Source organism: Cebus imitator, unplaced genomic scaffold (assembly GCF_001604975.1).
Source record: "Cebus imitator isolate Cc_AM_T3 unplaced genomic scaffold, Cebus_imitator-1.0 Scaffold55, whole genome shotgun sequence".
NCBI classification, from domain to species: Eukaryota; Metazoa; Chordata; class Mammalia; order Primates; family Cebidae; genus Cebus; species Cebus imitator.
In genome coordinates, this window is record NW_016107370.1 from 1,488,431 (window position 1) to 1,516,012 (window position 27,582).

At 45.9% G+C, this 27,582-nt stretch overlaps 1 protein-coding gene across 17 annotated transcripts in view; it reads left to right on the plus strand.

Moving 5' to 3' along the window:
• NEDD4L (NEDD4 like E3 ubiquitin protein ligase) overlaps window positions 1-27,103 on the plus strand; it is a 346,587-nt gene extending 319,484 nt beyond the window's left edge. For all 17 annotated transcript variants that reach the window (XM_017528805.2, XM_017528808.2, XM_037738594.1 and 14 more), the window contains 9 exons: window positions 1,132-1,202; window positions 3,916-4,011; window positions 13,536-13,609; window positions 15,776-15,836; window positions 17,685-17,744; window positions 19,352-19,459; window positions 20,894-20,990; window positions 21,770-21,842; window positions 26,570-27,103. In XM_017528805.2, coding sequence (XP_017384294.1) covers window positions 1,132-1,202; window positions 3,916-4,011; window positions 13,536-13,609; window positions 15,776-15,836; window positions 17,685-17,744; window positions 19,352-19,459; window positions 20,894-20,990; window positions 21,770-21,842; window positions 26,570-26,672 — 743 coding nt within the window. In that variant the 3' untranslated portion in view covers window positions 26,673-27,103. The remainder of the gene's footprint in view (window positions 1-1,131; window positions 1,203-3,915; window positions 4,012-13,535; window positions 13,610-15,775; window positions 15,837-17,684; window positions 17,745-19,351; window positions 19,460-20,893; window positions 20,991-21,769; window positions 21,843-26,569) is intronic.
• Window positions 27,104-27,582: the final 479 nt, after the last annotated feature.

The window sequence follows — 27,582 nt, forward strand, 5'->3', positions numbered from 1 at the left end:
GCATTCAGAGGCTGGGGTCATTTCAGATGAGTGAGGACGAGCTCAGAGTCAAGGCTCTGTGGAAGGAGACTGATGGAAGCAGGAATCACTCAGGGTCTCTAGGAGCCAGCTAGAGTGACCCCCACAAGAGTGATGACGACATAAACCTGGAATTGCACGTTTAAGAGTCAGAGTGCACACAGATGGGCCTCGTCAGCAGTGTCTTCAAGTTTCCCGCAGATGGGAATGTCTCTGTCGGCAGGGCTCGTTCTGCACATCTCTCCACTGCTCCCCGGAGTCAGCTTCATGCTTTTACTTCGCCAGACGCTGGCATCTGTTGGGGCCTGTAGCTCTAGGGCCACGCTGAGCCAGGGAGAGCTGACCAGTGCTGCAGAGGGTTGGTGCCTGGTGTGGGGGTGAAGGAGTGGAAGCAGGAGCCCGAGGTGCCAGGTCTGGTGGGGTCAGGGCCCCATGTGAGGAGGTGTGTGATGCCTTTGGATCAGGTGAAATGGAGGCCCTGCGGGAAGCCTGCAGGTCGGCCTCGCTGCCGCTGTCTCCCTGAAGCTTCTGCCGTCCCTCCCTGGGAGGTTGCACAGGCCCTCTCCGTGGCCTCCCGCATTTCCAGCCTGTCCCCTTCCTGTGCTTTCTCCTCATTGCTGCCCAACCAATGATAACAAAAGGCAGATGAAATTTCACCTGGCCTTGCATTGACTCCCCACTACCCTCAGAGAGCACCCCAACTCTCCAGCACCCCACGTGGGCTGTGCACCACTGGCCCCTTCTCTGGCCTGTCCACCTACCCTGGCAAACTGCTTGCAAGTCCCCAGGCTTGTTCCTCTGTTTAGTATGCCCTTTTCTTCCCCAATCCCTATGCCCGATTTGCACTGCAGACTCTGCTTGACCTTGAAGCTCATCTGTCGCCTCCCAGAGGCCTTTCTGGCCCCGCTCTGCTGCGCCCTCTCATAGCACAGCTGCCATCATGCCTCTCTCCCCCGACCTTGCCAACTCGCATGTGCTGTACCGCAGAAGGCCCTTGGTTTCTCCGTCCTGGTTTCTAATTTACATTGAAAGCAGGTTCATCTTTTCTTCCATGCTCTGATACATAGCAGTATCAAAGACCTGAAACTAAACCCAGCATGTACTGTATTTTAGGTTTCTTCATTAGACCATTTTACAAGATGATGTTGGGAAAGCAGATAACCCTGAATGACATGGAATCTGTGGTGAGTACATGCAGGTCACACGCTGGCCATCGCCGGGCACTTATGCTTTATGGGAAGGTACTGGAGAGCCACGTTTGTAGTCTCAGCCACGTTTGTGGGTGCTTCATTCCATGTGAACAACAGGAGACATTTAATTGCTTGAAAAGTTCATTAATCTACCTAATTCTTGTAATAAGCAAATCATTGTTCACATTTCCTGGGATCATGGTACCTAGCGTGGATACATCCAAATCCCAGTTGCCTGTGCGTACTAAATCCGAGACAGCTGAAGATCTATTGTAGCCTGAGTTTTCTATAAAAACTGCCACTACTAAGACCAGGTGCAGTGGCTCACGCCTATAATTGCAGCACTTTGGAAGGCTGAGGCAGGTGGATCACGAGGTCAGGAGTTCAAGACCATCCTGGCCAACATGGTGAAACACCATCTCTACTAAAAATACAAAAATTATCCAGCCTTGGTGCTGTGTACCTGTAGTCCCAGCTACTCGGGAGGCTGAAACAAGAGAATTGCTTGAACCAAGGAGGCAGATGCAGATGTTGCAGTGAGCCGAGATTGTGCCATTGCACCCCAGCGTTGTGACAGAGCGAGACTTTGTCTCAAAAAAAAAAAAAAAAAAAAAAAAAAAAAAAAAAAAAAAAAAAAAAAAAAAAACAAAAAAAAAAAAAAAAAAAAACCTGCTACCACTGAATGTTGAGAGTTTCATCAGCTGTCCCTCTTCCTCACCTCATAAAAATGGCAGAGGCAAAGGTAAAACAGTAGAAGAATTTCACACAGACATCCTAGGCATAGATGAGTGATGCTGCCACTTAGGCAAGTGAACACTTGAGACGTTCTCCAAGCAGTGATTTGGGTTTTCATGCTGCATTTAACATTAATGTTACCTAGACGGACCATTTTAGAGTTGGAAGGATTTTTTATAAAACAAAAATTGATATTCTTTTTCACTTTCCTTTTTTTTTTAACTTTCGCTTTTTTTACTTTTGCTTCTGTTTTTCTTTTAATATACCCATACTCCACATCTACATCCAGAAGGGATGGGCGTTTGCCCACACGCCAGCACACTCACAGGGCCACTGAGAAGCGTGTTTGTCCATTTGGGGTTTTTGCAGCTCATTTGTGTTTGCTCACGAATTAAAAAGCCCCTGCATGACTTCACCCGGCTGTGGTACCAACTATATCTTGGGCACAATTGGATAGATGAGCTGCATCCTCGGCCCTGACCAGCGCTGACTCAGTGTTTCTGCCCCTCATTGTATGAAAAGAGAGGAAGAGGCCATCAGTGCCCTTGAACCCGCTGCTGGTTTGTTAGTCATGGTGGGTTGGGATGCACATCCATGATTCCAGTCTCCACTGTCACCTTATATTTGTGCTTTCTGCTTTCATCGCCGTATGGTGAAAATGCTAGGAGCATAGGAATTTCTCTTAATTTTCTATCACGTGCCGACAGTTAGTGCTTAAAATACAGCGCATGTACTATTTTCCCCTCTTCCAAGCCCGTCGTGTTTCCAGCAGGAGACACCACGGTAGGACCAGGACTGTGACTGTGACAGCCGCTCTGGATTCTGAAACCAGAGCGGCCATCCTTTTTGCTGACATTAACTTGCAGAGTGATCAAAGCACAAGCAAGGGCATAACTTAAAACTATTGGTATTTACTTAAATGAAACATTATTTTACTTATTTATTTTTTTTGGAAACAGAGTCTTATTCTGTTTGCCAGGCTGGAGTGCAGTGGCACAACCATAGTTCACTGCAGCCTCCATCTCCTGGCTGAAGCTATCCTCCTGTCTCAGCCTCTCATGTAGCTAGGACTAAAGGCACACACCACCATGCCTAGCTGATTTTTAATTTTTTTTGTAGAGATGGGGTCTTGCTGTGCTGCCTAGGCTGGTCTTAAACTCCAAACCTCAAGCTCTCCTCCTGCCTTAGCCACCCAAAGCCAAGGGTTACAGGATTATAGCCATGAGCCACCATGCCCAGCCTAGAACATTCTTTGTCCTTCCTAATTTCCTCAGATATTTTCACTCTATTTTAAAACTTTATTTTTTATAGAGACAGGGTCTTACAATGTTGCCCAGGCTGGTCTCTAATTCCTGGGCTCAAATGATCCTCCCACATTGACCTCCCAAAGTGCTGGAATCACAGCCATGACGTTTTCACTCCAAAAGGATAGAAAGTATATTGACCAGCCTGGCCAACGTGGCGAAACCCGGTCTTTACTAAAAATGCAAAAATTAGCCAGGCATGGTGGCATGTGCCCTTATTCTTAGCTACTCAGGAGGCTGAGGCAGGAAAATCGCTTGGAGGAGGAGGTTGCAGTGAGCCAAGATCACACCATTACACTCCAGCCTGAGTCACAAAAGGGAAACTCCATCTCAAAAAAAAAAAGAAAGAAAGAAAGTACACTGATCTCTGGTATGTTAAATTTTGTGGACCAGTACGGCAGGCAGCTTCATCCACATCCAGAGTAGGTCCCTTCCACTGGGTATTACTAAGGACAGGATTTAACTGCAACCCCAGTGCAACCAAAGCAGTTTGTTTATATTTTAAATTAAAGATTTGGTTTGGATGGAGCAGGAAACATTGCATTAATAACGTAATTCTTGAGCATTCCGCGCAGAATTACATTAGAACCTAATTATTTAAAGGAGTCAAATGAGCTTGTATTTTGGGGGAAAAAATGCTGAATTTCCTTCCTGTGTCATTTCTGTAGGATAGTGAATATTACAACTCTTTGAAATGGATCCTGGAGAATGACCCTACTGAGCTGGACCTCATGTTCTGTATCGATGAAGAAAACTTTGGACAGGTACGTGTGGGTAACCCTGGGAATGCTTCTTTAGCTTTCAGGGGTTATTTTCTTCTTGACAGGCTGTAACACGACTTTGCTGGACAATTAGAAAGAGCCAGCAGGAGCTGTAGGTGTTAATTATCATCCCATTGGAGCAGTACCTTCTTGGCAGGCCGGGAAACCACACTCCAATTACAACCATTTCTCTCTTCCAGCAAAGTGACAGAAATTCCAAGAGGCCTTGAAGGCATGAACTAACACCTCTTGTAATCCAAAGCAAATGTGAACGTTTCATTTGTGCCTTGGTTTTAGAATTTAGGTACTTTAAAAAATAGTGTGATTGTTGACTTAGCATTGTAAATACACGACCAGGAGCAGGTGATGTTGGAGGGGCCTTGGTTTTTCTCTCTGTTTTATGGTTCTGTTGTCATGGCGACATTTGTCTTGTGGGGCTCAGCATGGCAAGCTCAGGTTTTTCTGTCATTCCTTCTGCTTTGCCTCCACGCTGTTATTCAGGCTGGATTAATCCTCAAAGTCAATTTCAGACTGGTCAGCAGGGATTTGGTTGGACCACTGAAAGTGGATTTCAAAGATAAAGTTGCCTGCCTTCTCATCATCCTGGGAATCTATCAGATGTATTTGTCTCAAATCTGAAGCCTTTGCTTCATCTGCCACCCAGGCTTGGGAGGTATTCTCAAGATATTCTCTCACCCTGGTACTTGTCCTTCCATAAAAGCCTAGAGATATTTCCCACCTCTCAGACTAAATCTCCATTGCTGTGAAATAAATTAGACCATAGAACTCCTTGTAAGGGTTGCCATTGGAAAAAATGAAATAGACTTGTTTTTTTATTGCTAGATCTCAAAGATTGCTAGAGAATCTTTGCGAAGAGAAGCTGATGCCACTAGATATAAAGGATTTGATGACAACTGAGAGTACAAATTTTTTAGAAAATAATCACTTAAATATCAGAATCACTTGTTATTCCCATGTCCTGTGGTTGAGCCAGGAACCTTCAGTCACTAGTGCAAGTCCTGAAGGTGGGTGGCACTTGGAGAGTCCATGGTGCCCTTCAGTTGGCTGGGGGAGGCTCAGAGAAGGACTTCACACACGAGAGGCGAGAGACCTGGTGGCTTAATGTAATGATCAAGTCCATTACAGACCTTTTGTGCCCCCTCCACCGTGCCCCTCCCTTTTTTCCCCCTCTGTATTGTGCGTTATGCCTAAGAATCCTCACAGACAGACAGACACTGTTCTTGTGATGGGACAGGGAGGAATCTTTTCAGCTGCTGCCCCTCCAGGTCTCCAGTGGCCTCCCCAGGACCCAGAGCACCATGTGTCACCAGTCCTGTCTGCCTCGTTTCTCTGCTGCCTTTGACACCAATGGCTCACTGCCACCAGAGGCGCCTGCAGGGCACAGTGCCTTTCCCACCGGCTCTCACCCCTCCCTGCTGATCACCAGTCCCTGGAAGCACTAGCTCCTCTGCTGGCCCTGTGGATGCAGGTGTCACTCTGCCAGCTCTCCTCCACCCGCTGCTTTTCTGTCTCGCCCATGCTATCTGGATGTCCTCATCCTTCCCGTGGCTCCAGCCGCATCTGTCTCTGCTCACCACCAGCCTCTTATTTCAAGCCCACATCTGCCTTCCGGCCTCCAGCCTTCCCAGGTTTGACCGCCTCCTGAACTGCTTCTCCTGAAAGGCTCACGGGTCCCAGTGCCAAAGCCACTTCTTCCTCCCCAGCCTCCACATCGGTTATGGTCTCATCAGTGTCACCACCCTCCCTTCCCACCTGACACTTGGACGTCACTTCAGAATCTCCCTGTCTCCTCATGCAATCTCCCCATGCCCCAGGGTGGCTCTGTGCTGTGACTCCCCCTCCTTGGCACGTCCCTGTCTCTGCACTGCCCTGGCCCATGCCCCGATTACTTCTTGACTGTACTGCCCTCACAGCCTCCTGTTGGCCACCCTCTTTCCTATTTTGCCACTGTCTACCCTGTTCTCCAGTGCCGCCTAGCTGTGTGCCCCTTATAGAATATTTCTGAAATGCAGCCCTGAAAATGTCATTCTACTTGGCCATCTCATGACCTTCAGCATAAATGAAAACTTGTTAGCATGGCATATGACCCCTCATGATCCAGACCTGCTCACCCCTGGCATTACCCTCTGACACCTCCTTCCTGTCACCCTCTCAACAAACCATGTGGCTTTAACAGTGTCCCCAGAGATGCCTCGGTGCCACATTGCTGGCTTTACAGTGCCCAATCTGCACCAACACATTCTCATTCTCTCTTCCGACGCATTCTCCTTTTCTCTCCCATCACCTCTTTCCCTGCCGTTCTTGAGGTACTGGCTGACTTGTGGGCAGTAAGTCCCCTGAGGTCTTCTGGGTCTTTCCAGTGCTCAGCATGCAGTTGATGCCTGCTAAGTGCTTATTGAGCAAATGAATGAGGAATGCTAACCTGGCTTATTAAAAATGTTACTAAGGTTGTAGGTAATAGAAATCCTAAGTATGAGGAAACAAGATCAGTTGAATCGTAGTGGCTTTTCTTTTTAAAAAGCTGGACCTATGGAAGGGTCTTAAACTGCCAATTTCCAAACAATTAGACACAGTTAGTCACCCTGGAAGTATCTTCCTTTCATTTTTAACATATGAAGGAAGGAGTGGAAGTCAAGAACCAAGGAAGACTTAAAATCAGTCTTGTGTGTCAAATGCATTTAAAAAGTCTTTTTGTGGATCCACTCATAGAAAACTGTATGGCCAAATTAACCCAACAGAAAACCATTAGCAGTGCTACAGTCAGAAGCAAAGGATCTGGGAAACCTTCCTAAATTGTAACTGTTTCCACCTCATAAATGAAAATTAAACACAGGATGTTGGGGTTTTTAAGCAGGCTTCTAATAAAGATTCTAATGGTCGTTTAGGCCAGATCTTCCTTTAAAACAGTTCTCAGACTGGGCATGGTGGCTCACACCTGTAATCCCAGCACTTTGGGATGCCAAGGCAGGCAGATAGATCACGAGGTCAAGAGATCGAGACCATCCTGGCCAACATGGTGAAACCCCGTCCCTAGTAAAAATACAAAAATTAGCTGGGCGTGGTGATACACGCCTGTAGTCCCAGCTGAGGCAGGAGAATCGTTTGAACCCTGGAGGCAAAGGTTGCAGTAAGTAAAGATCACACCACTGCACTCCAGCCTAGTGAAAGAGCGAGACTCCATCTCAAAAAACAAAAAAATTCTCAGACTGCCTTGTTTAATGTTGTGAATTCTGACCTTTGTAGGATCAGGTAGAGTAATACAGTAATCAAAACAGACCCATTAGATGAGTAAGATAAAAATTAGATGCCCAGTTTGTTAAAACAACTGGCTTTCCTTTTTAAGAGAGCTAGCCTGATTAATGGGGAACTAATGTATTTATTTTGCACTCTGGGAAGGAATTGAGAGCGAGTTAGCCATGTATGGATGGATCTGACCTCCCACATCAGGCCCATCAGCAAGCCTTGTTCACACATCTCCCAAACCTTTCTCAATTCTGTGCATTTTCCCGATCTCTAGCTCACACCCAAGTCTGAGCTCCTGTCCTCCCCCTAGACTCCTGGCTGGTCTCTGTACATCCAATTTGGCTTCCTGTAATGGCACAGTGGTCTTTTTGGAATATAAAAATGCATATGTCATTTCTCTGCCAGAAACCTTCAGGGATTTCCCCCTGACCTCGAGAGAAAGACCCCAATCTTGCTTTGTGCCACGAGGTCCTGTGTGGCCTGGCTCTGCCTGCTCCTCCCCCACACTCGTGACTCACACGCCCTGGCCCTCTGCTTTCTCTTCCCTCTGTTGAGAGCACACGCCCTCCCACTCTCAGTTCAGATGTCCCTTTGTCCCTTCGTCAGGGAAGCCAGCCCTTGACCCAGACCCTGTGTATCTTCCATGGCATGAACCACAGAGACTTTGCATTTGTTTGTCTGAGTACATTTGTCAGGACGTTTGTCAGCAGCGTCTGTCTCTCCCATGCAGCGTCCTCCTGGTGATGGCGGCCACATGCCTGTCCCGTGCTTACTTGCTGTTGTGTACTTCCCACCAGCACATTGCCTGGTGCATGGTGGGTACCTGAAGTATAGTTGTCGATGTGGAAATCCAAGCATTAGCGTGATGCCCATGCAGGCCCCTCAGCTCGCTGGCCCTCTGCAAAATGGTTGACTCTGACCCAGAAGGAAGCCCATTCCTCCCCATTGCCAACAGTCAAGTCACTTTCTCAGTGGGGCAAAGTGAGTGCAGTTGCCATGGGGTGAAAGACATGCAGTCAGCCTTCCACGGTGTTTCAAGCTTCTTTCAAATTTCACAGTTAGAAATATCAGACCATGAAGTTTCGTAGCTGTTGCTTCGTGTAATGAAACTGCAGCTGTTGCCATTATTTTGCAATTTGTTTTCTTTCTGATTGGTAAGAATCGGGAGCTGCTGGTTTCTAGGGCCTAATATGAAGGTTTCCACTGAAAAAAAAAGTCAGCATTTGAACTATGATCCTGTGCCAAGCAGGAAGAATAAACCATACCCCCATTCACTGCTGTGTACACTTACCCGCTCCCACCAGGACGAGGGGCCCTTTTAGAGGTATAACATATAAAAATTCTTTATTGCAAGTTCAGCAGAGCAACGTCTGATTTGGTTGTAGGTTTTTTTGGTTTGTTCGTTTTCTGAAACAGTCTTGCTCTGTCATCCAGGCTGGAGTGCAATGGCACGATCTCAGCTCACTACAACCTCTGCCTCCCGGGTTCAAGCGATTCTCGTGCCTCAGCCTCCTGAGTAGCTCGGATTACAGGCACATGCCACCATGCCCGGTTAATTTTTGTATCTTTAATAGAGACAGAGTTTCACCGTGTTGGTCAGGCTGGTCTCAAACTCCTAACCTCAGGTGATCTGCCCGCCTCAGCCACCCGAAGTGCTGGGCTTACAGGTGTGAGCCACTGCGCCTGGCCTGATTTGGTTGTTTTGAAGAGGTGGCAGAGTTTTTGAGGGGCTGTGCAGTAGTAGGGGGAGGAGAGCATGGGCAGCAGCCATATAGGAAGGTTCTTTAGGATCAGGTCTGGGTCAGCTTGAGCCAGTCTCCATGGGAACAATCACCCGAACGAGGCAAAAATGGATTCTTGGAGGAGGAGATCATCTCAGACGTTAAAGTCGTTTGTGGCCCTCCCAAAAGCCACAGCACATACCACCGGTGTACTAGGAATCTCTCTGTTAAGACTTCGCAGAGGAAGGTGGGCCATTGGCAGAAAGAATCTAAAAAGGCTCCTTAGGGGGTGATAATGAATTAAAAGGTTGAAAAACACTTGGGGGAAGGCAGTGAGTGAAAAGGCAGAAACAGTCAGTGTGAGGGAGAAAGGTGACAGCAGACTGCATCCTGGCCGGAGCCGGAAGGAGCCAGGCCAAGAGCCCAGAACTGGAGGTGGCTCCCAGGAGGGTGGCGGCCCCAGCCCCTCCAAGCCAGTCAGGGACACACAGGGTTGGCACCTAGGGAGACGACAAGTCAGAAGGCTGGCATGGACTCGCTGCCTCCGGGCTACCAGTAGTTGCACTGATGTCTGCTGAAGAGGCTGGCTAGGTGGAGTGATGGGGGTGCAGGGCGCCGACTGCCCCTGAGGCCATGCCTGCAGGATCTGTGAGCACCATCAGTGGGTATTTACCCAGCAGTGCTTGGTGTCCAAGAGTGGAGTCTGCCAAGTGGACAAGCCTTGCTCCACCCGAGTCCAGTATATATCCATCCTGTTTCTCAGTAGCCTCCCAGGCAGTACAGAGCATCTGTGGAGAGTCAGAGAGATGTGTGGGAATCGGGTTGTTAACTGGCCAAGGCGGGGAGTCCCCCAGAGGTTCCTCTGATCTCTGCAAGGAAGAGAGCCAAGTTTCTGCGGGGCCAGGAGATGTAAAGAGAGGAATTTTCTGCTGCAGTTTTTCCCCACAAGCGCTTGCTGAGCACCTGCTATGGCTGGGCCCTGCGTTCCTTGTGTGAGGTCCTCCAGGAGTCCAGGCACAGGCAGGCGATGCCCCAGAAAGCCCAGAGAGAGGACTGTGCATTTCGTGGCTGAAGGTGGCAAGAATCCACGCCACAGAGGAGCCACTGCAGACTGCTCACCAGGGAGCAGGGCCCCTGGGTTCCAGCACCAGCTCCATCTGCGGTTCGCTGTTTCTCCTTGGTCACCTTGCAGGGTCTCTGCCTCCTCTGGGATGCTGGCCACCCTCATGTGGGGCCAGGGCACTGCCACAGCATCTGTGGGAGATGTGTGCGGTGGAGCGCGGCCCTGGTACGATGCTGCCTTAACTTCTCCCACTTAGGGCTGACAGCTCCATGTCGCGGTGCCACCCAGCACTCCGTGCTGAAGACATGCAGTCCCTCCCCTCCTTTGGTGGCAACGGCTGACGTTAAGAAGGCACAAATATGGGGGAAAGGAGAACACAGGCTGTGTTAGAGCAATGGACAGGCAGGAATGGAGGCCTGCAGGGGTAAGAGTCAGACAGCTGCTTCTCCAACCCCCGTGGAGCCTCATGCCCAACCAGCAAGGACTCAGGGGCACCAGCTGGTGGCAGTAAGGCAGTGTGGCGGGCTGGACACCACACCTGCACCACAGGAGATGGTCTCACCCTCAGCCCCCAACAGCAGCCTTGGACGCGGAATTTGAAGAGTGATCATTGCTTTTCATGAAAATGTCGCCTGTAATAAACCCAAGAGGGATGCATTTCTGTACCACTGAGGGCTTGAGCCTGGAAGCATCGGGATCTGGGGGCTTGACCCCTAACCCAGTGGCTTCGGGAGCAGAACTGCAAACGCCCCTCCTCCTGTGCCCGTCCTGGGGCCCTCCCCTCACTCCCCCACAGAGGAACCCAGGGTCAAAATCAACCATGAGACTGGACGGCTGCCCACAGGACGATTTACTGCTGTGACCTCATTATTTAGCCTGGGTAGAATGGGCCCATTTTTCTTTTCTTTCAAAAATTATTAGTTTATCTATAAAATATTAACCTTCATAATAAAAATAAAGCCAGTTTAATAAAAATATGTAAAATAAATAAATGTCACTTATTCCCAGTATCCCAGGATTAAAATTTTTAGATATATCTTCCAGAATTATTATTCGTAAGCACAAACACAGATTTTTTTTTTTTTTTACAGAAGTGGAATTGTACTCTGCATACCATTTTCAAATTAATATATCACGCATACCTTTTCATGTCAGTAAAATCAGTCTATAACATTCTGATGACTGTGCTGAATTTTATTTTGTAGATATGCCATATATTTTTAACCACACCCCCTGTTGGTAGACGTTTAGGCTATTTCAGTATTTGCTATATAAACATATAATTTTGTATAACCCTGGAATACTCACATATATATATATATATGTATTATAATGTGAGTATTCTATATATAGGAAAAAATAAATGTATAATCTGGAATATACATTTTCTGTACGTGACTATTTTCCCTTGGTATAAACTCCAAAACAGAAATTGCTGTGGGAAGGGGTATGTACTTTTAAAATTATGATGCCTATTGCCAAATTCTAATACCTTTGGGAAAAGATTGAACCAATTAGACTTCCTGTCACAGTGAAAGAGAGAACCAGTTCTCTGCACTTGGCGACACTGACTTATTTTCTCTTTCATCCCTGGGTGCTGCTTTTGGAGGAAGCAGAGTGTTTTCCTCCTTAGCCCTCCCCTCCCCACCTTGTCTGTGGCAGACCCGCTCATTCAGTAGCTCTCTGGAAATTACAACTTTCAGGCAACACCAAGGAAGGCTCTCTAATCAAAGAAAGAGGGACGGATGAGTGCTGTAAGGAGTGTATTACAGGGATTATGGATACTTATCCACTTCACCTCCTTCCCTTTCCCTGTTGCGGGGGAAAGGGCTGGAGGAAAGATTTGGCCTTAGCGTAGCCGAGCTGTACCAAAAGCCTTCTCAATACCAACGCCTGAACTGGGTAACTTGTCATTGATGTAGATCTGATAAGAAAACTCTTACTAAAGGAACAAGGCAGTCTGGGTAGGCATAAATGGGGAAAAAAAGAAAAAGCAACCAGGGTTTATTAACACATAGAGCAAAAGATACCAATGAGCACTGTCCATGCACCTCTGAAAACCAGCCACGAACTGGCAGTGTTTCACTGTAGAAATATCCCCACCTTACCCTCAAGTGGAAACTTGCGCATCCTCCATCCCCGACACAGCCTGTACGGGGCAGAGGCGGATGACCCCTGGGAGAAAATGGGATGCGCTGGGACGGCAGCTGGAAAGGGAAATGGAGAGGTGAAGGATGTCAGCAAAATCAGAAACACAGGATTAAAATTCACACTGGGCACAGTGAAGAGTTGAATTGATTTTGCAGAAATGGAAAGCATGGTGAAAAAATATCCCTTCCTGAATAAAGGGAAAAAGACAATGTAGTGGGACTGGATGGATGGTCAATATGTTTTATGTTGAAAAGCCATCTCAGTGTGAATGGAAACAAGAGCTAGTGTGTAGAGAAACTTCATGAGAGACACAGATGCAACTGCTCGGGTCGGAGGGCTCAGGATCTCCTGAGTGCAGGTGGCAGGACTAGGCAACCCCTGGAGGCGGCCCTGCCGGAGCACAGAGTTTATCACAACGTGGAACCTCCATCCCTCCTGGAGACACGCTAACACTTACTCTGGAAAACTCTCTGCCCTGGCGTGGTTTACCCTATAATGCAACCAGCGGGCAGAGGGAGCCCCATGAAAATAGTGATGTAGTTTGCTTTCAGTAGGAGAGTTGTAGGTGATAACTTTTTCTACCTTTTTTTCCCCACAATTTCTAAAATGAGAAAAATACATTTTATTTTAAAATAGGTCTCCCTCCCTTCCCTCACGCTGGTTCCTGCTATATATGGCATCATGGTCTGCTAGGTCTGGGTCAGGGCACAGGAGAAAGTGCTGCCCTGATTGCAGCTGCTTTATTCATGATCATGGGTGGCGCTAAGGAAGGAAGCTTCAGGGCAGATAAGCAAGGAGAAGGCGTCCGATGCAAATAAAGTCTTCAAAAACCAGATAAAGCTGCCTCTACAGCCTGGATCCTTAAGCTTCTTTCTCGTCTTTAAGTTTCTGTGTGCAGTTTTTGAAAGAAATACCATGCGTCCTTTTTTATGACTATAAAATGTAATTTTCAGACACAGAACGCATTAGAATTTGGATCTCTGGAGTCTTGATGGGTGTACCCTGTTTTCTGTTAAGCATAATTAGTTTCCTGAAAAATGAATAGCAGATGAAAAAATGTTGCTCTTCATTATTGCTAATATATGAAGAATAATTAAAAGTCATAAATAACCATAAAATAGTTTGCCTTTAATGATAACATCTTTAACTGTGTAACATTTTAGCAATTTAAAAGCCTCATTGGACATTCTCTTGTGCACAGAGCCCATTTGCTGGGAAATATTTCTGAATACATGTTGTCTTCCCTTTATAGTGAGACATTGTTACTCAATAATAATCTGCAAGATAACTTCGCAATGGTAATTGTTGTTTTATCTTTGTAATTACAGACATATCAAGTGGATTTGAAACCCAATGGGTCAGAAATAATGGTCACAAATGAAAACAAAAGGGAATATATCGAGTACGTATATACATATTTACAGTCTTTTCTTTGAATAAATTGAACAGCATGTTTGGTTACTGTCCCTTGCTGAAACAGCTCATGCATTTATTATGGGCATGAGTTTATTGGTCAGCTTTCAACAATATGAGTTGTTTTTTGGCTTGGGTTAATGGGAAGTTGAATGTGGGATGGGAAGTCTGACTTACATCCTGACTCCAGTGAGCTGCGCTATAAAGGAGCAGCGGAGGGAGAAAAGCTCTACATTAGTGAGTAATACGGCAAATACTCTTTTGGAATATGTGGATATCAACTAAGATTTAGAATTGCAACAGTGGACCACGGTGTCCGTGACCAGTGGGACAAAATTAGGAATCAACAAAGATAAAATATTTTGTCTCCCTCCCAACTTCATTTGCATCATAGAAATGTATAAAAACAGTTAAAATGGATAGGAAGAATTCAGCATGTGCAACCCTAATGAATTGTATCTGATATTTGTAGTATTCTTAATCTCAGCCTCTGTTGGTGGAGCAAAGCGTTGAGTCCTTTTGGAAGCCTGGCTGTTGAGTGATTCTAAGACATCTGTGACAGGCAGAAGTTTTTTCTCTGTTGGGCACATTACGTTTTCTTCTCTAATGTATACGTGTGCTTCACACGCATCATTCGGGGATCTTCCAGGGAAATCCCCTGGTGCAGGGGTGAGGCGAGCGCTGCAGTGTGCCATTCCTGGCACCTGGTTTCATCTCTCATGGGTTTCTGCATGACCTGAGTTCCTCATTTGCATTCAGTGCTCCGTTTCTACAGGCTGGGCTCCCTCCTTTCTTCTCATTTGAAATTGGTCAGAGATCTTGAATTCAGGCAGCTCTTGAATTGACTGTGGGTCTTAGCATCTTTCAGTGTGATCTGTAAAGAAAACACCTGCTGTCCTTCCTAATCAGGAAGAAATGGAGCATGTTGGAGTGTTTAATCGGAGATCCTGGCAAAGAGTGGAACTGTTACGTGGCAGACTTTTTTCCTCTCTCAAGTTACAAGCTTTTTAGGCTGAATACATAGTCTAGAAATAAGATCCATCAGTTCTTACCTGGCTACATTACTGTAATTGGCACGCTTGTTCTGAATCTGAACAATCTTAGCTGATGACACCCCTGCAGACACCATTGTCTTCCTTCAGGAAGTAGAGACTGTGAGTGGGGTTTAAAAAATATTCTAGCCCAAGGTAACCCAGGTCTCCAGTCTGAGGACTCTGGCGTGTGTGACTTGTGTTATGCACCATTCTTTGCAGTTAGTTCTTTTAGGATTCAAATGTGGAGGGAGTCAGGGCCAGGCAGGGTTCCAGCTAGCTTTACTTTTAAAAGTATGATCAAAATCACCAGCTGCTCCCTGATACTCTGCTCCCCTGGTACCAGAAGAATGCTGTTGGGCTGCTCATTATAGCCCAGGCGATACAGCCTGAGATGGCTGCGCAGTGGTTGTGCCGCAGGCTGGTCCTCAGGGCCGTCACCATGGTTACAGTGGTACCACCCCAAAGGTGAGAGCCCTTCGTAATGATAGAACTCCTCAGATGACATCCATAGGAGATTCACCTTGTGATAAATTATGCTGTGTGTTAAACACTGTCACAGGGAACTTGGTTTTGGTGAACATCAGTTACATGAGGTCTTACCATTCATCCTCTAAATCTGGGCATTAAATTATGAGTGCAAATCATTTTGCTGATGAAGCTTGTATGTCACTGTTGAATATTAGTACATTGGATATTAGAATGAAATATTAGAAAACTAAATGCATTGTCCTGAGTGTTCTTTACAAATACATATACATATTTATCTGTGAGTATGTATACGTGTGTGTGCATATTATACACACATCCCTGTGTGTTCATACCTCATGAACTTTTTTCCCTTTTCTCCATGGAATCACATTTTAAAGCAGTTTAGGCCAGCCAAACCTTGATGGGGGGTAAGTTAATTACCCTTTTGAAATCTCCAGTGAGATTTTAGGTTTTTCATGGCTGTTGCAGGGAGTCTTCAAAGAAGCCGTAAATAAACTAAACAGTGGAGGCACAGTGTAGATCCCCACTTCTGCTCTGCTTCATAGATGGAGGAGAAGCACTCCCAGTTGCAGAGAAAGCAGAGTGCTAATGATGACGAAGGTGGTTCAGTATTGTCCTCTTTTTTCCTGCAGTTTAGTCATCCAGTGGAGATTTGTGAACAGGGTCCAGAAGCAGATGAACGCCTTCTTGGAGGTAAGCCATGCTGGCCAGGGTTCTTTGCCATGTGCCTCTGGTCCCGGGTTGTGGGAGGATTGTGCTCCTCCTTTTGCTGGTGTGGTGGAACTGATCATGCACTGAGAGACAGGGCAAGACTGGGGACGCCACGGGAAGGCCAGGATCACACAGCTCACACTGCCGGCCAGTCTCCAGCATGAGAGTGTTCAGCCCCCACACCCCATCTTTTTTTCTTTTCATGCATTCTCCTGCTTGGCTTCTCTTATTTTTATATTTGTCCTGTTTTTAAAGAGGATGTTTTACAGATCAGATCTATAACCATTGTCTTGAAGTTTCAGACAGACCCAAGAGAAGGCTGTCTTTTGCAGCAGTGACAGATTCCAAGAAGCCCGAGGGCTCAGAGCTGAATGGATAAAGCACAGTCCCTGCAGTGCCCTGCCACCCATCCCTGGATCACTGCTACCTGGGCCTTTTTTTTTTTTTTTTTGAGACAAAGTCTCGCTTTTGTTGCCCAGGCTGGAGTGCAGTGGTGCAATCCTGGCTCACTGCAGCCTCCGCCTCCTGGGTTCAAGCAGTTCTTCCAAGTAGCTGGGATTACAGGTGTGTACCACCACACCAGGCCAATTTTTGTATTTTTAGTAGAGACAGGGTTTTATTATGTTGGCCAGGATGGTCTCGATCTCCTGACCTCATGATCCACCCACCTTGACCTCCCAGAGTGCTGGGATTACAGGCATGAGCCACCATGCCTGGCCCTGGGCATTTTTTTTTAATCCCCTGCCCATTTTCTTTCTGGCTATGTTAATAATTCCTTGCAGATTATCTTCTGTACAGGTACATGGAAAACATATTCTCTTAAGTTGAGTGTTTATTTTATACCCAGCCACCTCATGACAGCTTTTACCCTGTTAGAGAGCAAAGCAGGCACTGCCCAGATCCAACTTTTAATATCAGGGATGCTCCCAGATCCCTAGCAGAGGGTGAGGGATGCATCGTTTTAAACAGTATTCCACTTTGACCAAAAATGAAATTCTTTCTTGAATCTGACAGTATCAGTTGCCTAAAAGATCACACAGGAAACAGCGTTGTGTCCACGTGACTGATTTTCTCTGCACTGAGGTAGAGCTCTCGTGGGGTGATGCCTTCCCTTCACTCAGGCACCTACGCAAGATGAGTGAGCCCCAGGCAGGACACTCAGAAACACCTCGGGGCCTTAGGGACTTAAAATGGGAGGACAGAATGGCAGGTTTCATCCTTCATTTAGGTAAGAAAGCCCAGGAAGCAGATTCTTGGACCGTACCACAGGAGGTCCACACCTTCAGAAACACGGCTTTCGCCATGCACAGGGCCCAGCAGAGCCAGGCTTGTCCTGGATCACACCCTAGTTAGTGGTATGCTGGGAACCGGAGGCTGGTTTTTGTACACACAGTCTCTTCTGCACCTATCACCTGCCTCCCTCTGCGTTTCTTCTCCATGCCTCTCCAGCACATTATTTTTAAGCGTGTCTCTTACACATCTGTGGCCTGTGCATTTTAGGACGCACTGACTCACAGCAATGTTATAAGTGGCTATTGGAATCCACCTGCCTGCAGTATCTGGTATTTTCATCAGGTTTCAAAAATTACTCCACTACTTGAATCTTCTAGATTCTATTATTTTTTTCGGAACTTTCATATTGTGGCTGTGCTGTTTTTACTGGAACTGTAGTTACTCCGTACTGTCACTGACGTAGGAATCATAAGGTGTGATTGTATTTTTTACTGGCTAACCAGAAAAGCTTGTTTTTCCTGTGAAATTTGTCCCCCCCTCCACAAGGCAATAGGTATTTAAGATTTATTTTGTTGTTTTTTTTTTTTTTTTTTTCAGGGATTTACAGAACTGCTTCCTATTGATTTGATTAAAATTTTTGATGAAAATGAGCTGGAGGTTTGTATTATAAACATTATATTATGTAAAGTGGATTTTTTAAAAGTATCTCTCATTACTTTACAAGTAATATTTTAATATTCTTGGATCCATAATGTCCTAGAGAGTAAGTTTAGATGAATCCTGTTACATAGAATTGTTATGGGGTTTGTTTGCCAACGTGTGAGTAAGGAACAGCAAAAATAATCAACTGTAGTTGCCTTGCCCATGAGAGGGCCGTTCTGGAACATGCCTAGTAAGTAGAGGCCGCTGAGCAGAGCTGGGTTCGTGGCCCTGTGCACCAGGCGAGGCAGGTCACCACGACACGTAGAAACGAGGTTTGCAGCAGCCCTTTGGGACAGCAGCAACCTGCTGGCACTACCAGACTGGCCAGGTATCCTCTGCTTCAGCCCCATCCCCCGCACCATGGCAGCCAGATGGGGGTCTTGGCCAGAAGGTGGCTGTAAGCATCTGCTCAGGGCCATAGAACAGACATCTCATTGAACTTGAAATGGTTTATGTTGAGCGAGGAAAAACATCAGAAGGCAACAAGCTAGCAGCAAAAGGTAGTCTAATTCAACTTCATGATGTTGACATAGATGAGCAATCGCCATTTTAAAGACAAAGGACTACCTCACCCTTTTTTGTGTCAGGAGAAGCAGGAGAAGGGAGGCTGTGTCTGTTGAGACACGGTTGGTGGGACACGGCGTGTGTCGCATCCGCATCAGTGAGCGTTTCCCATAGATTGGCTTCCTAGACTTTCATCTCAAAATGGAAAGTTCAAGATCGATATGTCTGTAGAAATCATATACCACAAGCCTGTCCTCTTATAGGTGGGAAACTGAGGCAGAGAGTAGCTGGGTTTTCCCAGCAAGGTTTTGGTACAGTCAAGCCTAGCAACTTTGTTTGCAGACTCTGGCTTAGTTCTCTTTCCATTTCATTCTGGTACCTCTGCAGGAGTATCTTCCATTCATTCACAAGAAGCCCCCCCCGATGGAGAGTTGCATAGTAAGAACAGCAAACCTTAGACTAAATGCTAAATCGACCCAGTTATGCCTTAGCATATGTCTGCAGATCTTAGGCCTCTGGACAGATGAGGTGATTTGTCATCATCAGAATTGACCGACCTGGCAGAGAGACGTTCTTGCTGTCATAAGCACTAACTCTTCTGTGGGTAGGGAGATAACTTTCAGATATTCGGAGGAATAACCTCCCAGGAAGAAACGCAGCCAGGGTAGTGCACAGACGCTGCTGGAACTTGAGAAAATCCACAGGTCCCAAGCGTGAGACTCGAGGGTAGGGAGGACAACTGTGGCGTTTCTATTTCTGATATGACATGCTGTGGCCTTGTGCAGGGTTAGAACTGAGCTGCCCTCGTGACTGTGCTGCCTCTGTGATCTGCCGTGGCAGGTGGAGTCTGGGACAGGTGTCTGCCTTCCTCTGTGGTTACGATTTGGTAGCTTACCTTCACGGCACGGTGACCAAATGCTGGCACTGAGGACGGTCCTTTCTCAGAGTTACATTCACGGCACGGTGACCAAATGCTGGCACTGAGGACGGTCCTTTCTCAGTGTGTGATCTCGCAGCTTGCACATCCTGCTTTTACATTGGGTCAATTTTCTTCCTAGTTGCTGATGTGTGGCCTCGGTGATGTGGACGTGAATGACTGGAGGCAGCATTCTATTTACAAGAACGGCTACTGCCCGAACCACCCCGTCATTCAGTGGTTCTGGAAGGTAACTCGGGGCCCAGCCTGTCCCGTGACCTCTGTGCGGCGCCCTGCCTGTGCTCCAACTTTAGGACTGATGCTGCCACTGGGGTCTGTTAGTGCTTGGACTCCTGGGGTAGGGAACAGGCAAACTGAGCCACCAGCCCCCGTGGCAACTCTTCTGTAACTGTAGCGGACAGCTAGACTTGAATGAAGTTGGTCCCTACAAAAGCACACTGGCCTTCCTTGATCACCTTCTGAAAGTGACTTTTATTTGAGGGACTGCTCCTCCAAAGTGTAAATAGAAATGGGGGAGCGGGGCTTCTCAGGGCATAAACAGGCTTCAGGGGTGGCTTTGCAAGATGTCACTTTCTGTGAAGAAGTCATTTTCTCCATTTTTAAAGTACATTCCAACAAACATTTTGATCTGTATATCTTTCAACAAAGATAACATACATTTGATTTATTGCCTTAGGGCCAGTGTTTGTATCCCGTTCAGCTTAGGATGGAAGTAAAATAGGAATGGGTTAGTTCAAGGGAAAGATAGTAAACTTTAAAAAAAAAAAAAAGTTACCCCCCAAAAAGACTGATTATTTACTTCACCCCAAAAAAGGAATCATTTGACTTTTTCAAATTTCTTTTATTTTTATTTATTTTTTTTGTAAAGATGTGGTCTCACTATGTTGCCCAGGCTGGTTTCAAACTCTTGGACTTAAGCAATCCTCCTGCCTCAGCCCCTCAAATTGCTGGGATTTTAGGCATAATCCACCATGCCCAGCCTTTTTGCACATTTCTGAATGCCTTTTATTACTGTTTCAAATGCCAGCAGGAGTGTAGAGAGATTTTTTAAAAAGCAGAGTCTTCAAATCCCCGTCCAGGTCTCCCTTAGCTTGGTTGTAGATGTTTACTACAGCAGTCCAAGTGACATCACCAGTAAAGCCACCCGGATTCCTGTAATACTGCAGATATGTAAGCTACACAGATTGCTTTAGAACCCCATCTCTGCCTCTGGTTGGTTTTGGTTTTGTTTTTGTTTTTTTCCATTTTATAAAATGATATCTTCTGGGGAATGTGTCTACAATCTGAAATCCCATCTCATAACCTGGCTTCCCCTTGTGATGACACATTTTAAATACTGTGTATTTATAATTGGCTTAGGGGGAACTGGTAAGCCTCGAACACAGAAACATGAGCTCAGTGCCATCAGAGAGTTTGCTTTTTATATCATTTATTTTGGCCTATTGGCAGGAGAAGAAAGAGACAGATGTTGTGATCACTTAGTCTCTGAGATTAGAGAGGCCAGCTAGCATTGTGGCCATAAAAAAACTACTCAGTTTTCAGAGTCAACTGTCTAGGTCTTACATTGCAATATAAATAAGATTAAGTTCCGCCTGCCTGCGTGACAGCAGCATGTGCCGTGGGTCACGTGGAGGATATAATGACCCTCTGCGTCTGTTCATAGGCTGTGCTGCTCATGGACGCCGAAAAGCGGATCCGGTTACTGCAGTTTGTCACGGGGACATCACGAGTACCTATGAATGGATTTGCCGAACTTTATGGTGAGCAAGATACCATTAGATTCAGGTGTTCTCCTGTGAATTTCCAGCCAGGCATGAACTGTGGCCCAAGAACCCCACCTCTCAGGCCTCTGCATAAGGCTAAGTTTCAGGACAATGTGCTATGCATAGGGTGGATAGAAGTTCAATGAAAGGGCTGTTATCTATACTTTATGTAGATAGCATATAGATACACTTTATATAGATATCTCTACTTTATATAGATACAATGGTGCTTCTACCTCAAGGGATTGGGGGGCAGTTTGTAAAGAGATCCATAAGGCTACTCTTTTTTTTTTTCCTAGTTTAGTTTTTTTATTAAACCATTAAAAACTAGGTTTTGCAGGGTCATTCATATGGTTGCAAACTAATGTATAAAGTCACCTCCAGTAGGCAGAATTTTTCAGTGTTTACCGTAGATTTAAAAATCACTCTCTACTTTGCATACTGAAGGTCACATTTTATTCACCCTCCCACCCCCAATAATAGTTTGAAATTTAAATTTCCAGGGTCCAGCGGAGAGGCTGTCGCTGCCTGCCCTTCCACGGAACTGTCGTGTTTGTTAAACTTGGTGCAGTTCCATTCTAGAGACCACGTAGAGTCTCTGCGAGGTTGTGCAGACCTCTGGCTTCCCCCAACATTAAATATCAATGTTGCAGAAGAGAGTCTCAGGCCTCGCCCCTGGGGGCATCCCTGCCCCGGCAGTAGCTGGACTGCAGACCACACCGTAGCTTCGTTCTTCTGCCCTAGGCACTTACATTTCTCTTTCTTTTCTTGCCTAGGTTCCAATGGTCCTCAGCTGTTTACAATAGAGCAGTGGGGCAGTCCTGAGAAACTGCCCAGAGCTCACACATGGTGAGTGAGAAAAACACCTGCATGTCAGCAGCAGTATTTGAACTGCTTAGCTGGGTATGGTGCTGGGCTCGAGGCTAGAGAATGCTCTGTTTCCTCTCTGTAAGTAGCTTAGAGAATTAAAGGACAGTGATGTGGATGAAAATATAAATGGTACAGTAGTGCTAATAAGACAGAATGCACTCGTGTTTGGCAGCAAAGGGCTCAGGCCTCCCTGCCGTGGGGAATTTCTTCTCTGAGCCCAGTCCGTCTTCCCTCATTTTTCTAGGTAATGGAGCTTTCAGTGTTCACCACACTTAGATAAGGCCATTCTCAGCCTCTACAAACACATTGGGTTTTTACTCCAACCTTAAACTGGCTGAGAAGTTAGGATAAAATTCCCTGTACAATCAGCCGTTGTAAAAGGCCTCCTGTGCTCATGAATAACCCGTAATTCCCTGGAATTGAGCAGTAACGTGACTGTGGTCAGAGGAGGGTAAGAGGGCTGACATGGAGCATGGCTGGAGCATGGCTGTCGTCGGAAGGCCCTCTCAGGAGGCACAGTGAGGCAGAAGGGTGGCAGTTGTTTTCTGAAGAGTTGCGTGAAACCCAGCACAAATGCAGACTGGATGGGATCAGTTTCCTGAAGCCGGGTTCAGGGACCTCTTGCGAACTCCAGCTCCCATGCCCCTCATGTTGGTTTTCTGCAAAGGCCTTTATTTCTTGCTCATGAGGAAGCAGCAGGAGTGGGCCTTCTGGAAAACGGTGAGCAGTATAGCCCTGTGTTTCTCATGCAGTGGGGGCTGCAAAGTCTGTTCGGGCCATACCGAGCTAACATAAGCAACCGAACAGTCCCTGCAGGAAACACCCTCCCTTAAACTAGAAGTGCTGGCTAGGAGAGAATTCTCATGAAAATGTATTTGTGAAAACTTGACTGCGAAAGGTTTTTTGCTTCTGTCGGATGCCCCTGCCTCACCAGAAAGGCGTTTGGTGTTTTTTCCATTCGTACCTTTCATGTGATTCTCCGAATGTAATGAATACGGTCATTGCCGGTCAGAGCCTTGAAAGCGAGCGGACTCCAGCCTAAATCCAGAGCAGTCTTTGTGTGTGATTCTCTGCATATATTCGAGGGGAAGAATGCTTGAGTAGTTCAGAGCTTTTATCCAAACAGTATCTGAGTCAAATGTGGTTTTCTGCGTTCTGGCCTCCATGTGCAAGGCACTGGCGTTGAGCCAAGCCCCAGGACTGTGGGTGGCAATGCAGAACGTAAGCTTGTGGTACTAACCGATGAATATTAGGAAAAGTGAAATTATTGGGCACAGTCATCATCTGTGGTCAGGCACTGCTTAATCTTTATGGCAGCCTGTTGAGATATGTTATTCCCCTGGACTGTCAGGAAGCTGGCCCAAGGGTCACCTGACTCATAGCTTCCCAGATCATGGGATGTGAACTCAGTTCTATCAGAATTGGAGTCTGCGCCCTTAACCACTACACCAGATACACTGCCTCTGTTAAATATACCCACTTTCTTTTTAGACTTTTCCAAGGAAACCAAATTAGTGAACCAATTTCATGTTCATTCAGCCCATGTTCCACTGTGATTTCATGGACACATGTCTTAGTATTGAACTGTTTTGTTTTTTTGTTTGTTTGTTTTTCTGGAGCCCACATGATTCTGCCACAGGTAGACCTTCCCAGATAAGACCTCTGAACTCAGTGGTTCTCAGCCTCGGCTGCATGTTGGAACCATCTGGAGAGCTTTAAAGAAATCACTGATTTGGACTTCATTGGTCTGGTGTGTGACTTGGGCAGTGGGATTTCCAAAGCTCCCCAGATGATTCTGGGGCAGACTCATGTTGAAAATTCACAGGAAGGACAAAGATCTACCTACAGGAAGAGAACAGCCCACCTGGCTCTTAGCAGAGCTTATTTTCCTCTTTCTGTGTCGTGGAAAGAAAGCAACTATATAGTTTTCCGAGTGATATTCCCCCCAGACTAACTTGACCCTGATAGAGGGGACTGGCAGTTGCAGGTAGCACCGGCTAGCATGGTGAGGCCGTTCTGCTTCTACTTCTAAATGGCTTTCCTCTCCACCAGACCCTGACTGTATTGACGTAGGAAACAGGAACTTCACTGTCTGTTTCATGGCAAGAGTTCCGCCATAAAATTTCGCCATACGTAGGTTTCATTTCTTCCATGTTTTAGATACACAGTTAAGGTTCAAAATAAAAATCTGATTTCCTAGAAGAACAGAAGCTGATGGATTGGGGTCTTTGTGATGAGGATTCATTTCATTAAGCTTTCCAATAGTGACTATTGAACATCTGACATTGAAAGGGTTTCATTTCATTGTTCTATAAAAGGTCACTACTCGGACATTTAAAATTACTCTTCATTAAGAAACACAGGCCCATCTGCCCTTTGAGATAGACTCTAAAGCAAACAAAAATCATCTCGTTCAGCCCATGCTTCTTCCGCATGAGGACGCTAAAGCCCTCTGAGGACAATGCGCTCCTCAAGGACACCCAGCTTGTTAGTGCACATGGACGCTAGGTGCATGTGTCCTGACCTCCGAAGTGATAGGAACTGATGCTCACCAAGTACTCAGTACCTTCTGGGGATGTTGCTAAGCACTTGATGTGATTGACTCATAGCATCATCACAGCAGTCCTAAGAGGTGGGTGATGTTATGACCCACTTAGATGAAAAACACTAAGATGCTAAGCAGGGAAGCGTTAAATAGCATGCTTCGGAACCTCCGATCTTGACAGCCCATCTCTGCCTCTTCATCTTGCCAGTGTTTCTCAAACCTGAATAATCTATGGACCTTTTTTAAAGGGAAACGGTGGTCACAGATCCTCAAGGATGGGCCTGAGACCCCATAGGGGTCGCAGGCCCAGGACTGTGAAACCCCAGCTGAAAAGCCTGAAGCCACTTGCCATGAAAGGCTCTTTTAAATGCCATCTGTAAATGTGGAGTCCTGTCTTTACTGATATGATAACAGAAAGTGAAAAGCCTCTGTTAGTACTTATTTTTGTAGGATTCCTGGGTTTCTGAGAACCCCAGTTTGAGAAGCACAGTGTTATTCTCTATGTCTTTCAGTGTTTAGTGGCAGTTAGAGAATCTGAGCAGAGTTCACTCCACCCAGATGGGACTTATTCAACATTTAGGGGTTGTTAAAGGGCCCTCTACAGTATTTGGTTTTTTCTGTTGCTGTAACAGTGGTGAGCTTTTCGTGTACGTGCTGCGGAAGCAAGCACGTGGTGGTTAGCTTTTACAACATGAGACGTTACTGTGCTCATTCTTGGAACCACACCCCAGTACCTGGGGGGGCCAGTTTTAAACAGTGTGAGCACTCGTGGCAGAGGCGGCACAAGTGCACCTCAAAAGCTGGGCTGCTCTGGAGCACCCTGGGCTGTACCTGGCTCTCCTGCTTCCCGTGTGACCTAGGGTAAGTTACCTAACCTTGCTGCGTCTCACGCTCCTCCTCTATGAAATATGGATGCAGCGTTACCTACCTTACAAAGTGATGGCCAGGGTTCATAACACTGAGACAGGCTGATGGGCCACGTGAGTACTTCGTGAGGATGGGCTCTTCTTACGTCATAGTGAGCTGTGGCAAGTGTGTGTGCCATTTTCATGACAGATACACATCAGCAACTCCCACCCCACCGGCGCGCGTATGCGCACACACACACACACACAGTCACTCACAGAGAGGTGGAGGTTCTGTGGCTGGAGGTGCTGGCCTTGAGCCCCATGTAGATAGTCAGTAAACATTGAAGGGTGATGACACTGATAACTGTCTCTTGAGCAATTGAGCACTTGCTGTATGCCACACCCACTGATCTGATCCATTTGGCACCCTGTGTGCAGTTTCCCCATGTCACAGAAGCATAGACAGATTCAGAGAGGCGAGGTGACTTGCCCAAGGTCACACAGCTGGCAAGTGGCAGAGCTGGGATTTGAACTTGATCGCATGGACGAGTGGGCTTGATGGCTGGCAGAGGCCATCCATTTGTCTAAAAACCCTCACTATCACCATGGTGATTTGCAGTCCCCACCCCCAGCTGAAGCCTCCAGATAGGTAGAGATTTCTTCTAAATGCAACATTCCATAGCAAATGTGAATTTTGCCTGACTTTGATCAGAGGAGGTAGCTTAGCACTGGTGTTCTGGAGCCCCGGACAGCCTGGGTTCTGTGATGGATCTGCTGTATGACAAAGAGTGTGACCTCAGGCACCTTGCCCTGTGTCTCTGCTCCAGGAGCTCCTGTGCAGAATGGAGATAAACATGACCTGCTTCATAGGGTTGTGATGAAAATCAAGTGATTTAATACAGAGAACAGCACTTGGCTTGAGGCCTAGTATGGAGTAACAGTATTAGAGGTAGACACAGTCTTAATTCGTGTGTAACTCCAAAAGCATCAACTCTGTGTTCCAGGGTTTGGAAATCTTGCCAGTTACTTTGCATTTTATATTTCCCTTCCCACCAGGATTCTTCCAAGATCTGCATCTGACTCTAGGAAAGGTTTCATGGACCGTTCAAAAATGTTCTTTCTCTGTAAATTACAAGAGCTTATTTAGTGTCGATGTTTCATAGCTAGAGTTTTGTTTTGTTTTGTTTTTCCCCAGATAATCAAAATTGTTGGTAAAGGCATTTTGATTCTCTTAATGGAACACCATGCCTTGTTAACCAGATCTAGGAGGTGCTGTTGTGGCTTTTCACCTACATTTTTTGTTCCTTTTGCAGCTTTAATCGCCTTGACTTACCTCCATATGAAACCTTTGAAGATTTACGAGAGAAACTTCTCATGGCCGTGGAAAATGCTCAAGGATTTGAAGGGGTGGATTAAGCACCCTCTGCCTTGGGGATGGTTGTTCTTCAAGCAAGTTCTGCTTGCACTTTTGCATTTGCCTAACAGACTTTTGCAGAGGCGGTGGCAAAGAGCAGCTACAGGCATGGCCCCTGGAGCCGAGCCTTCGCCATGCGCTCGTCCAAGTTTGGATGCGGGAACCAGGTCCCAGCTTGAGTTCCTGCATTTCCCACCACAAATTACCAACTGGTTGATATGTACACTCATTACATTTCAGGAGGACTTATGCTATTTATGTTGTGCCTCTGCAGGCAAAGCCCTTAATAAATATTTTTCATCCTTTCTAATGACAATGAATGGAATTAATCACTCTACAGGTATAGTATTACAACTCATGTTTACTTTTTAAAATGATTTAGACCGATTTTCAGATTTCATTATGATTAAAAATGTCTCATGTAGTTGGAAAAGTGAGATTTTTTTTGTTTTTTTTTTTTTTTTTTTTTTTTTTTTTTTTTTTTTTTTTTTTTTTTTTTTTTTTTTTTTTTTTTTTTTTTTTTTTTTCACTTTCATACCAGGCTTAATGTCAATGACATTTTTATTCTTGAAGTACTCTGACACCTCCACCCCTCTACTTTATTAGAATTAGAAGGCAAGTTTTTGTCCAAAAACCTTCTACAGACAAGTACTTTGAGAGAATTTCCAATATAATATTAGACATAATGATAATTTTTTCCATACTCAGAATGAAAAACTGGGTATTACATTTCTGTTTTGGTTTTTTTGTTTTTTTTTTTTTTTTTTTTTTTTTTTTTTTTTTTTTTTTTTTTTTTTTTTTTTTGTACAAATTTAGGTAATAGCTACAGGCGGAGAGAATTGTAACATAGCATGACAAATTTTGTGTTGACTTGAAAGGAATCACACCATTATTCCTTAGAAGTAATTACAT